Source organism: Moschus berezovskii, chromosome 4 (assembly GCF_049115385.1).
Source record: "Moschus berezovskii isolate FMDL1 chromosome 4, NW_MosBer_1.0, whole genome shotgun sequence".
NCBI classification, from domain to species: domain Eukaryota; kingdom Metazoa; phylum Chordata; class Mammalia; order Artiodactyla; family Moschidae; genus Moschus; species Moschus berezovskii.
In genome coordinates this window covers 114721993-114734336 of record NC_142463.1, presented here as the reverse complement: position 1 = coordinate 114734336, position 12344 = coordinate 114721993, and the positions used below count along the sequence as shown (strand labels likewise).

Below are 12344 nucleotides of genomic sequence, written 5' to 3'. Positions count from 1 at the left end.
TCTTCAGTTTGAGTGTCTGAAAGCAATGCAGGGAGTCAACATGGAGAAATTCCCACTGTGGTGTGGACTCTAGAACAGGGATAGAGAGAAGGGTGCAGAGGACAGGCAGATATGCTCACGTGAGTCTGTTTCCTCACTGTATAATCAGTAAGTAGGGTGCTGACATAGCTTTATGGCTTCTTTAGCCCCCCTCCTTTCTTTCAATTTTTGCTGCCTTGTTTGTCCTTTGTTAAGCGTGTAAGGAATGACCAGTATGTGAGACTACTGCACACATTCTTTCAGGTTCTTATCCTGAATATGTTGTTTTTGTAGAAAGTGGATGAAAGACTGTTTTGTTTTAATGACATGTAAGCCACAGTACCCTTGAGTGTACACCATCCTAGCTTTGCCTTTCTCTTCTAGGGAAAGTATGAGAAGTTGGGAAAACAAAATGGAGATGAGAGAGTTAGACTTACTGAATTAAAATTACTGGTGCCACTTAGGAGACATTTCTGAGGACAGTGTACAGAATTAATCTCAGGAGAGCTGGTCTTTAGGGACACGTTAGCAGGAGTGAAGATGAAGGATTTGGGGCTCAGCCCAGATGGTCTAGGTGAGACAAACCATTGGCAAAGTTGCTTTGTTGTGAAAGTATTGACAGGAATTTGAGGGTTAGGGGTGAGTAAACTAAGGAGAAAAGGGGAAATTGTTGGAAAAGAGAGGAGAATAAGCAACATGTCAGAAGGCTGGACCTTGAATGAAAGAAATAGAAATTTCTTTTTGGCAGAGGGACTTAAAAATAAAAACATTGTAATAATTGATTTAAAATTGTTTGCTAAATTATGTTGTTGTTGTTCAATTGCTAAGTCTTGTCTGACTCTGCGACCCCATGGACTGCAGCATGTCAGGCTTCCCTGTCCTCCGCTGTCTCCTGGAGTTTGCTCAATTTCATATCCATTGACTTGGTGATGCTATCTAACCATCTCATCCTCTGCCACCCTCTTCTCCTTTTGCTAAACAATGTTGTGTTGTAAAGCTTCCCAAGAGCCCTGCTGCTGCTGCTGCTAAGTCACTTCAGTCGTGTCCAACTCTGTGCGACCCCATAGATGGCAGCTCACCAGGCTCCGCCATCCCTGGGATTCTCCAGGCAAGAACACTGGAGTGGGTTGCCATTTCCTTCTCCAATGAATGAAAGTGAAAAGTGAAGGTGAAGTCGCTGAGTCGTGTCTGACTCTTTGCGATCCCATGAATTGCAACCCACCAGGCTCCTCCATCCATGGGATTTTCCAGGCAAGAGTACTGGAGTGGGTTGCCATTTCCTTCTCCTCCCAAGAGCCCTAAACCTTCATTTAAAGTTGTCATGTATACGGTCTTGAGTTAGTGGTATTTGGGAAGTGGAGAGAAGTGGGTGATGGCCATGCAGAAAAAAGGGTACCATGTGCAAGAGGTGAAATCCAGAGGCAGGAAGAAAAACTTCTTGCTTGTAAAGACTGGAAGAAACGCAAGGACCTCTCTTGTTCTGTTCTCCCTTGCAAGCACACACAATATTTCCTGGAAATTTGGTGAGGGACTCTGGGATTGCCACCATATTTCAAAGTGGTAGTTTGAACCACTTTCTACAAGGAGCAAGGTCATATGAGCAAGCTGGAGGACTTTGGAAAATCTAGAAAACTTCCACTAGCAATCTAGGAATCTAGATTCTTAGTGAATCTTTCCTGGGAGTCTAGGGAGCACAGTACAGAAAATTTGGATATTCGGGAAAGTACTCCATCATGGAAAATAAGGAGGCAGACATTTAGAGTAGAAACGAGGGGGACTTCCTTGGTGATCCAATGGTTAAGCATTCATCTTCCAATGCAGAGGACATGGGTTTGTTCCCTGATCTGGGAACTTAAGATCCCACGTGCTATGGGACAACCAAGTTTGTGAGCTGCAACAGAGAGCCTGTGTGCTGATACCGTGTGCCACAACACTGATCCCTCGTGCTGCTACTAAGAACCGACACCGGCAAAAATAAATGTTAACAAAATAAAGCAGAAACGAGTGTGCCACTAAACAAAGTAACTTGTATTAAAAAGGCTGCGGAGATACCAACTGGATAGATAGAGATGAAAGTGTCAGTGCAACTCTAAGCTTTTCAGGAAGAATGACAGTTACACAGCTGTGGCTCCTTAAAGGAAACATTCAGTTCATCAGTCACGGTAGCCAGCATTTCCAGTACAAAAAAGGACTTATGGCTAGTGGCTACTCTGTTGGGCAGCACACATATCAAACATTTCCTTCCTTGGTGAAAGCTGTGATGAACACTGCTGCTCTGGTGCATTACCATAGACAGACATGTAGAATGCATTAAAAGCAAAAAAAAAAAAAAAAAAATGCTATTTAAAGAACAATAACATGGTGTGCTGCCATATGGTTAAAAATGTGTGTGTGTGTGCGTGTGTGCACGAATGCATATTTTTATATATGCAAGACGTCTGAAAGAATATACAGCTGATATTATGGGTTAACCATTATGTTCAAGTAGGGGTGAGATTATACGAAATCTTTTAATGGCTATATTGACAGTGAGGATTATGGGCCTTATTTTAAATTAACTCTGAGTATAAAACTATAGCTCATAGTATGGAGAAGTAAAGGAGGATGACAGCTGAAAACAGATATTAAATTGAGTAAGAAAGAGGTCACTGGTGATATACTGGCCAATTTCAGTAGAGTCTTGGACTGGAAAGCTAGGTTACAGGGAGGAAACGGAACTTTTAACATGTCATCGATGACAACATCAGGTCTTATGTGCTTTCCCCCTTTCCTGATGAACCTATTGCAATGAGTTACAAAAAATAGTTAAGGAGGTATTGAGCCAGAAAAGCTGCAGGCATATTTGGAGCCAGAGAAGAAAAAGACAATAGTAAGCTGAACTGAGTTGAAAGAGAAAAGAAAAGAAAAAAGAAAAATCCCTGGAGTCTTTAGGGCCTGAAAAGTACTGCTTTCACCCCAAATCAGCCAGATTTGTTGTTAAGCATGCCTCAGGTGATTATAAAGTTACCTTCTTCAAAGAAATTATAAAGTTATAAAGAGGATGGCTGATGACCAGGGAATGTGGCCCAGGTACATAAGCCCAGGAGAAAAAAGAGAGGGGAGAAATAAATTTATTGCCTTTGGTGCACATTTGAATTGGATTGCACAGACAATGAAAGACTATCTTAAGGCAGGATATTCTTAGAACGTGGCAAAAAAACGCAAAAAGAAGGCCAGATCAAGCCGTGTGGGAGTATATAATGCAAATGTTCAAAGCAGTGTTCTTTCCGTGTTGCATTTATTTAGAGGCAAGGTGTGTGGTAGGCGAGGGAAGAGTGAAACCCTGTCATTAGAGGGAGATATCGTTTCTTCTGCCTGAGTAACTCAGGTACAGTCCAAGCCTCAACATTCCCTTCAGACGAAGTGAACAAATAGCGCTGCAGTAACTGGGATTCACCCTCCATAAAGTGCAGGCTTCTCTGTGACTCAAACAGTAAAGAATGTGCCTGCAGTGAGGGAGACCTGGGTTCAATCTCTGGGTTGGGAAGATCCCCTGGAGGAGGGTATGGCAACCCAACTTCAGTCTTCTTGCCTGGAGAATCCCCTTGGACAGAGGAGCCTGGCAGGGTACAGTCCATGGGATCAGAAAGAGTTGGACACAACTGAGTGACTAAGCACAGCAGTGGCTTCCCTGTTAGCTCAGACAGTAAATAATCTGCCTGCAATGCAGGAGACCCGGGTTCAATCCCTGGGTCAGAAAGATCCCTTAGAGAAAGGAATGGCAACCTACTCCAGTATTCTTGCCTGGGGAATTCCATGGACAGAGGCTACAGTCCATGGGATTGCAAAGAGTCGGACATGACTGAGCTACTGAGCACAGTGTACTTTGGTGATTGGCTGTACTTCCTAGGCTGGGTGTCATATACTCATCACACTTGGAATGTTTTTCCAAGTGTTCTTCCCATTGATTGTTCTCCACATCAGGAGTTCTAGGGTGTGGTCACTCCATCTTGTCACATCTTCAGCGATGTTTTAGCATGAAGGAATGAGACGGAAGATGAAGGGCAGTTATTTCCTATCTCATTTTTAACCTGTCTTTTTAAAAACACAATCCAAAATTGTTGCTGTAAAGATAGGTGTTGTTGAAATAACCAGCACAGGACTGTTAACTGCCTCCAGAGGTGAGGGAGGCCCCAGTGAAGGAGATGGGGAAGTATGGGATGTGGGAGTAAATCGCATTGCACTCTTACCTGGAGTCAATTCAGTGGACAATCCCCAGTGTTCGCCTTGGGAAGGGAGAAGTTGCAGAGGGCACCACGGTGCTGAGGTGGTGTGTGGAATCGGTGGGTTGATTATACCACTGGAGATTGGCTGGGATGAGTTCTCAGCAGTTAGAACAGGTGTCAGTGAACTTAAGGATACTTTTAGCACCAGATGATCGCCCCCTTTCTTCATCCTGGTTACTCTTGTGAGCCAGCCCAGCCAGAGTGACTGCAGCTGGGCACTGGAGCAGCAGCCCTTCTACCATCCAAATCTGGGTCCTCTCTGCGCCTGAACCCTAGGGGCATTTCTGTGTAAGTGACACACTATCAGACAATCTCAAAAACACAGTATAGAACAGAAAGGAGCTTTCAAAATGATTTAAACACTCCAGAAGGACAAAAACCCTGTGGGGGAGTAAGGATACTGAAATGTGCTCATGCATCAAAATTTTAGTCATGAAGCCGATATTCTGACTAGAGGAAAAAGAAAAATAAGATAGAGGGGAAAAGCACAATTTGAGGGTGTAAAGGAAATACCATTTGCAAAGGGAAGAAATTATGACAAAACCCATGGATTCTTAAAAATATCTAGGTCTTTATAAGCAAAATCTGTGCCTAGAAACCAAATCTGTGTTTAAAAAAACAAACTATGCAAGGTAGGCTAAGTCTCTATAATTGTATTTTGAGGTAAAATGAGTCGTGCTTCTTAAAAAAAAAAAAGACGTTGTCTTTTGCCAGCCTTTCCATCTTGTCCTGTCCTTTCTTTTCCTTTCATTAAAGACAATAGATGTAAGGTGCCAGGAATGGAGGAGCTGACTTCTTAAGAAACTGATGATTATGTGAGCTATTTGAATAAACAAGAGAGTGATGACTTTTCTTTGGGACAGAAGCCTTCCATACCCAGAGGAATCCACCCCCTTACCTTCTTGAGTCTGTAGAATCTGCCTGTGCTCTTTGCTGGTTATAGGGCAGAGCAGGCAATTATGACTTATTAACAAGAAGTCACTGCAATGCCAAGAAAACTGATTGTCATTTTTTGCTAAAATAAATAATAGAACCAGGGTCTCCTGCATTTCTGGCAGATTCTTTACCACCTGAGCTACTAGGGAAGCCCTGCTGCTGCTATGTCACTTCAGTCGTGTCTGACTCTGTGTGACCCGATAGACGGAAGCCCACCAGGCTCCCCCGTCCCTGGGATTCTCCAGGCAAGAACACTGGAGTGGGTTGCCATTTCCTCCTCCAATGTGTGAAAGTGAAAAGTGAAAGTGAGGTCGCTTAGTCGTGTCTGACCCTTAGTGACCCCACGGACTGCAGCCTCCCAGGCTCCTCCATCCATGGGGTTTTCTAGGCAAGAGTACTGGAGTGGCTTGCCATTGCCTTCTCCGAGGGGAGCCCTAGTAGAATCTCAATATCTTACAAAACTCAGCCTTATTAGGGTCTAGGTCAGCTTTGTTACATTATTAGATCACTCACAGTTCAGTGCACTTTGCCTGAAGCATAAGGTGACACATTCTCACTGAGCAAATCCGACCTTCAAGGAGCAGTCCCTTTAAAGTCTGATTTGACGGGGACTCTCAGGAGAATTCCTGTTGTCTAACTGTTGTCTCCTGGGTTTATTTGCTGAGAGACTTACTGTGTATCCCATGCGTCTGAATGGAGTCAGAATCCTGAAGTGAGCCCAGATATCTCATTACAACTGGATCATGCCGGGAACACTGGGCAAGCTCTGGTCTCACATGGCCTGACTTTTTCTTTTTCTCCTGGAGAAAAATAGCTCACGTCAGACAAAGATGTGTTGAATGTCACATGGCACTATCTTCTGTTCTTTTGAATCTGTGTTGATGTGTTGCCCTTGCTTAGTTACTCTCAATGAAAATATACTGGTATAAAAGTCAGATGTGATGCCTCTCAATGTCTATGTGAAGAGCTTCACCCTATTTCTGCTACTAACGGGGCGTACGTGGGTTTGGTTAGGTAAGGGGTAGGTTTGGGAGCAGAGGCTGAAAACAGAGCTTGCGTTTCTCTGTTTGTAGGAACATGCCGAGCAGGTAAGGCAGACGATTTCAAGACTTAGGAAGCAAGTCTTGGTCTCTTTTACGTCTTAGCTGACGCTTAGCACCTGCTGTTCAGTTGCTGTATTGTGTCTGGCTCTTTGTGACCCCATGGACTGCGGTGTGCCCGGCTTCCTTGTCTTTCACCATCTCCTGGGGTGTGCTCGCATTCATGTCCATTGAGTTGGTGATGCTATCTAACCATCTCATCCTCTGTTGCCCTCTTCTTTTGCCTTCAATCTTTCCCAGCATCAGGGTCTTTGCCAATGAGTCAGCTCTTTGCATCAAGTGGCCAAAGGATTGGAGCGTCACCATCAGTCCTTACAATGTATATTCAGGAAATATTTAAGACTGACTGGTTTGATCTCCCTGCTGTCCAAAGAACTCTCTCAAGAGTCTTCTCCAAGCACCACGGTTTGAAAGCATCAATTCTTTGGCACTCAGCCTTCTTTATGGTCTACCTCTCACATCCATACATGACTGCTGGAAAAAAACCACAACTTTGATTATATGGACTTCTGTTGGCAAAGTGATGTCTTTGCTTTTTAATATACTGTCTAGGTTTGTCATAGCTTTTTGCACTTACATGGTGCTGGAACATATCCTGCGTAGGTGTTGTGTCATCACTTCTGATCCTCAGAAGAACCCCATGAGGTTACAATGAGAAGTTGCTGTAGCAGCTAGAGCTCTGGAGCTCTGGATGAAATATTTGCCTTTGCCTCCTTGCTCCAGACACAGTTGGATCAGCCCCTTGTAGACTATGGACCTAGTGTAACTTACCAGTAACATTATATTAGTTTTGCTTTGGATCCTGAGGTTGTATGACATGATGAGTGTGCTTGATTACTGTCCCAGTGTATGATGGAATCCCTGAGCGTCTCCCATATTGAACTCACAGAAGAATAGTCACAGCCAGAGAAAACCTAGATGGAAATTTCTGGAACACAAATGGAATTTAGTTTATAAGTTGATCAGCTATTTAGTCATATTCCCAGGTGGTGCTAGTGGTAAAGAACTCACCTGCAAATGCAGGAGATGTTACGAGACAAGGGCTAGATCCCTGGGTTATGAAGATCCCTTGGAGGAAAGCATGGGAACCCACTCTAGTATTCTTGCCAGAAGAATCCCATGGACAGAGGAGCCTGGTGAACGATGGTCCATAGGGCTGCAAAGAGTCAGATGAGACTGAATTGACTTAGCATGACAACATGTTAAGAATTAAAGGTGACTGAGATCATGTTTCAGCTTTCCTTCTCTTCTTTGGATGTTCTTGGACACCTGTTCTTTCTAAATAAGAGGAAGTACCATGAATGCCTAGAAATTCTCCATGTTGCTCTTCTAAGGTGACTACATACTGGTGCTCTCTAGTGAAGAAAAGAGAAAATCATTTCTTAAAATCCTCACTCTGAGCTAAGGCATATCCCAAGCCCAAGCAGACCTCATTGCTTTAACCTCAGAGCTCTCCATGGAGTTTCCCATATAAAACATAGAGAAAGTTGAAAACACTCTCATTAGGGAAAACTCCTTTATAGAGTTTTCCAGTATGACCAGTCCTGGGGCCATGTTGTTGAATGCTCCAGCCTACTTTATTGTGTCTGTGCCTGCCTCTTTGTCCATCCTGGGTGAATGGACATGAGTTAGAAGTAATCACTTGGGGAAAAAAAATTAAAAAAAGAAGTGATCACTTGGTTATTCTGAAGCTCTACTGGATGCTGTCTTTCTGACTTCCCTTCGCTTCACGTTCTGCTATCTGTGGGCAAAGCCTGCCTTATTTCTCACATGCAGCCAGACTTTCCTTGAAGTCCTTGCTTCTCTGAGAAGGGAATTCATATCTGTTAAGGATATGCCGACACTCTGCTCCATAGTTTTCATAATAATGAAGATAACTACTAATAATAGCATCTGATAATTATTTTGTAGGGTTGTAATTGGGATGCCTGTTTCTGTGCTAAGAGTGGTATCTTAAAGAGATAAGCTGAGAGCAGATAATGGGGGGCATGTCAAAGGGTTTAAGTTACATCCTGTGTGAAGTGAGGATCCATGGAAGGATTTTCAACTGGGAATTCATGTGAGCAAGATCCTTGATGACTTCAGGTCAGTATTATGGAAATCAATCATTGTATAGTACCACTGGGATTTTTAAGGAAAAAAAAAAAAGGCATGTTTGCCTTTACCCACAATGATCCAGACTCTTTTTTTTTTTTTGTAGTTAATTTATTTTTTATTGGAGGCAAATTATTTTACAATATTATATTGGTTGGTTTTGCCATACATTGATATGAATTTGCCCCGGGTTTACATAAGTTCCCCCTCCTGAACCCCCCTCCCACCTCCCTCCTCCCTTTATCCTCCCTCTGGGTCATCCCCGCATGCCAGCCCCGAGCATCCTATAACATGCATTGACCCTGAACTAGTGATTCGTTTCACATATGACAACATACGTGTTTCAATGTCATTCTCCCAAATCATCCCACCCTCACCCTCTCCCATAGAGTCCCAAAGACTGTTCTATACATCTGTGTCTCTTTTGCTGTGATCCAGACTCTTAAACATTTTTAGTTTTCATTTCGGCTGGTTCTAATTTTTTCCCCCATCTCATTACTTGCTATCAAGTTCTCAACTGTTGCTTGCTTGTCTCATTATAGTTGTCTCCTTGGCAGAAGCTCAGTCCTCTTTTTGATTTTGTAGCTGGAAAACCACATAGAAGGATTTCTGTTGCAACTCCACATGAATTTCAAATTGTTAATGCAATGATTATTAGTAACTTGTAAGTGCTACTATTGACCATACTCATTGAGTGCTCTGACATATTTTTTAGTTACTTAAAGATTTCCCTCCTCATAATTTGCAGGCTGATTTTTCTGGTTAATTAAAAACCAATTTTCAAAGAAGTAGATAAAAGAGAAAATGTTTGGGACTATGACAAGCACTAAACAAATGCAGGTGGCATAATACATTTTTTAATTAGGCATACTTGTAGATGGGAAATTCAAAGAAGAAAGAGCTACAGATCTACAATAGAGTGTCCAGTTGCTTTAAGCAGAACTCTTGGGTATTGGTTGTTTCATTTTCAAGTGCTCTCGTTGATTCCAGACCTCAGCCCCACACCATGGGCTTGACAATAACATAGCCTTTGGTTTCATATTTCAAAGCCTGCCAGTCCAGGATGGTGGGATTGATGAACGAGGAACCCTGGTACACAAGTAGGATTTCTTCTGGCGACAGGACAGAGTCCCACATGTATAAATCCCCAATCTCTCCCATAAAGGACTGGCTCTTATCAAACCCTCCTCCATAGGAATCCTGCTCTTGCCCCAGGACAATCTTGGGGTAAGCTCCCACAGAATAACCCTGTTTCAGGCCCCTTTTCACCAGTGGCTTCCCGTTGACCCAGAATTCAGCGATGCCTGTGGTAGACTCCCAGCTGGTATAGATGTGCACTGGGTTGGGGAACTCCTCGGTAGCTCTAACAGTAACTTTGGCTTTTCCAATGTATAGACTGTACTCTCCAATTCTGTTTTTAAAAACTAGTAGCTCGTTATCCTTGCTGTAGATGTTGTAGGAGAAGAGGTTGTAGGAGAAGAGGTTGTAGGCCCAGGAAAGATCACTATAGGCTCAGAGACACAAGGTCAAGTTCTTCAGAGGTTTCTCCAGCTTTGTGATCAGGGTCACATGGTCAATGGAAGATTCTCTAGGGAACACAAATACCTTCCCTCTGAGGTCTGTGGACAGATAGGGAGAAACCTTTACTATGTATGCAGGGAAAAAAGAACATTCAATCTTTTCTCATCTTATGTACCTGGATCATACCCTGACCGCCCTACCTGTCTGAGCAAAGGCTTCTGGGAGGATGACAGGGACAGAGACCCAAAGCATCTGCTTGTTCATGTTCTTGGCCTGGGGCTGTTATAGCAGCAGCAATGACTAGGATGAGGGTACAGAGAGCACGGTGATTGTTCGCCCAGTTTCTGAGAGTCACATTCTTAGATCTCAGGCTCTTCAGGGTTTATACACACCTCCAGGTGAGGATGGGGGTGGAGAGCACCAATAATGTGTGAGTGATTTTCTAGGCCTGCCCTCTGATGCCAATGGTCAGACCTATTGGTGGGGAAGGAGGAGCTGGAAAATCAATTGGGAGTTACTTATAAGATACGGGGGATGGCCAGAGCTCCACCCCACTGTGACCAGATTCTGGCGCTTGGAGAGAGTGATGTGGAGCGTAGTGTCATGGAAGAGATGAGCGGTCATGCTGGGCCCGTCGGGAGGGCCTGACTCCGCTCTTCAGGGGTCCCTCAGTCCGATGGCCCTGTGTCTTCTGCTTGTGGATATTCTGGGATTCTGATTTCTACTGAAGACCCTGGAATCTCCTCATCTTTGATTAATTCCATGTTTACTGCTAAGGGGAGTGAGAGAATTAGAGTATCTGTATTTTCTGTTTCCCTGAAGATTAGTGCTTTCAGCCACTGTCACTCAGCTCTGTTTCTTCTTTTGATTATCATGGTGCTTCTTTTTTTTTTTTAAATTAGGTTTTATCGGAGTATATTTGATTCACAATGTTGTGTTAATTTCTGCTGTACAGCCAAGTGAATCAGTTATAGATATACATATATTCACTCTTTTTTTTTAAGATTTTATTCCCATATAGGTTATTACAGTGTATTGAATAGAGTTCCCTGTGCTATACAGTAGGTTCTTATTAGTTATCTATTTTATATAGAGTAGTATGTATACTTCAATCCCAATCTCCCAATTTATCTCCCCAGCTCCTTCCCTCTTGGAAACTGTAAGTTTGTTTCCTACAACTGTGACTTATTTCTGTTCTGTAAATAAGTTCATCTGTACCATTGTTTTAGATTCCACCTATAAGTGATAGCATCTGATATTTGTTTTTCTCTGACTTACTTCACTCAGTACGATCATCTCTAGGTCCATCCTTGTCGCTGTAAATGGTATTATTTCCTACTTGTTTATGGCTGACCAATATTCCATTGTGTATAGGTACTATGCCTTCTTTATCCATCCCTCTAGCAGTGGACATTTAGGTTGCTTCTCTGTCTCTGGCTATTGTATATAATGCTGCAATGAACATTGGGGGTGCAGGTGTCTTTTCAAATTGTGGTTGTCTCCAGATATACGCCCAGAAGTGGGGTTGCTGGATCATATGGCGGTTCTACTTTTAGTTTTAAAAAATTTGTTTACTTATTAAATTGTCTTTTGGACCGTGGTGGGTCTTTGTTGCTGCCCACGGCTTTCTCTAGTTGCAGCGAGTGGGACCATTCTCTGTCTCAGTGTGCGGGTTTCTCATGGCCGTGATTCTCCTGTTGCAGAGCACAGGCTCTTGGTGCTGAGGCTTCAGTAGCTGCAGCACACGGGCTCCGTAGCTGTGGCTTACAGACTCTAGAGTGCAGGCTCATAGGTTGTGGCACACAGCTAAGGCCTATGGGATCTTCCTGGACCAGGGATCGAGCCAGTGTCCTTTGCATTGCAGGTGGATTCTTAACCACTGGACCACCAGGGAAACCCTATTTTTAGTTTTTTAAGGAACCTCCACACTGTTCCCCTAGTGGCTGTATCAATTTACATTCCCACCAACTGTGTAGGAGGGTTCCCTTCTCTCCACCCCTGATCAGCATTTGTTGTTTATAGTCTTTTTAATGATAGCCATTCTGACTGGTATGCAGTGATGTCTGCTTGTGGTTTTGATTTGCATTTCTCTAATGATTAGTGGTCTTGAGCACCTTTCCATGTGCCTCTTGGCCATTAGTGTGTCTTTGGAGAAATGTCTACGTAGATCTTCTGACCAGTTTTTTATTGGGTTGATTTAACATTGTGCTGCGTGAGCTGTTTTTATATTTTGGAGACTAATCCCTCGTTGATCGCTTGTTTGCAAATATTTTCTCCCATTTTATGGGATGTCCTTTCATTTTGTTTAGTTTCCTTTGCTGTGTGAAAGCTTTTAAGTTTAGTGACAGCTGGGCATGGACCTGAAAGTCCACTACTGTCCAATTTTAGGGCTAGTTAATTCAGCAGGTGA

The 12344-nt window shown here is 43.2% G+C and overlaps 1 protein-coding gene across 1 annotated transcript; it reads right to left on the bottom strand.

The window, feature by feature from the left end:
- Window positions 1-9406: 9406 nt before the first annotated feature.
- On the bottom strand, window positions 9407-10198 carry APCS (amyloid P component, serum). Its single transcript, XM_088834964.1, is given in 2 exon segments — window positions 9407-10032; window positions 10135-10198. Coding segments are annotated over 2 exon segments (690 nt in total).
- Between the last annotated feature and the right edge of the window lie 2146 nt (window positions 10199-12344).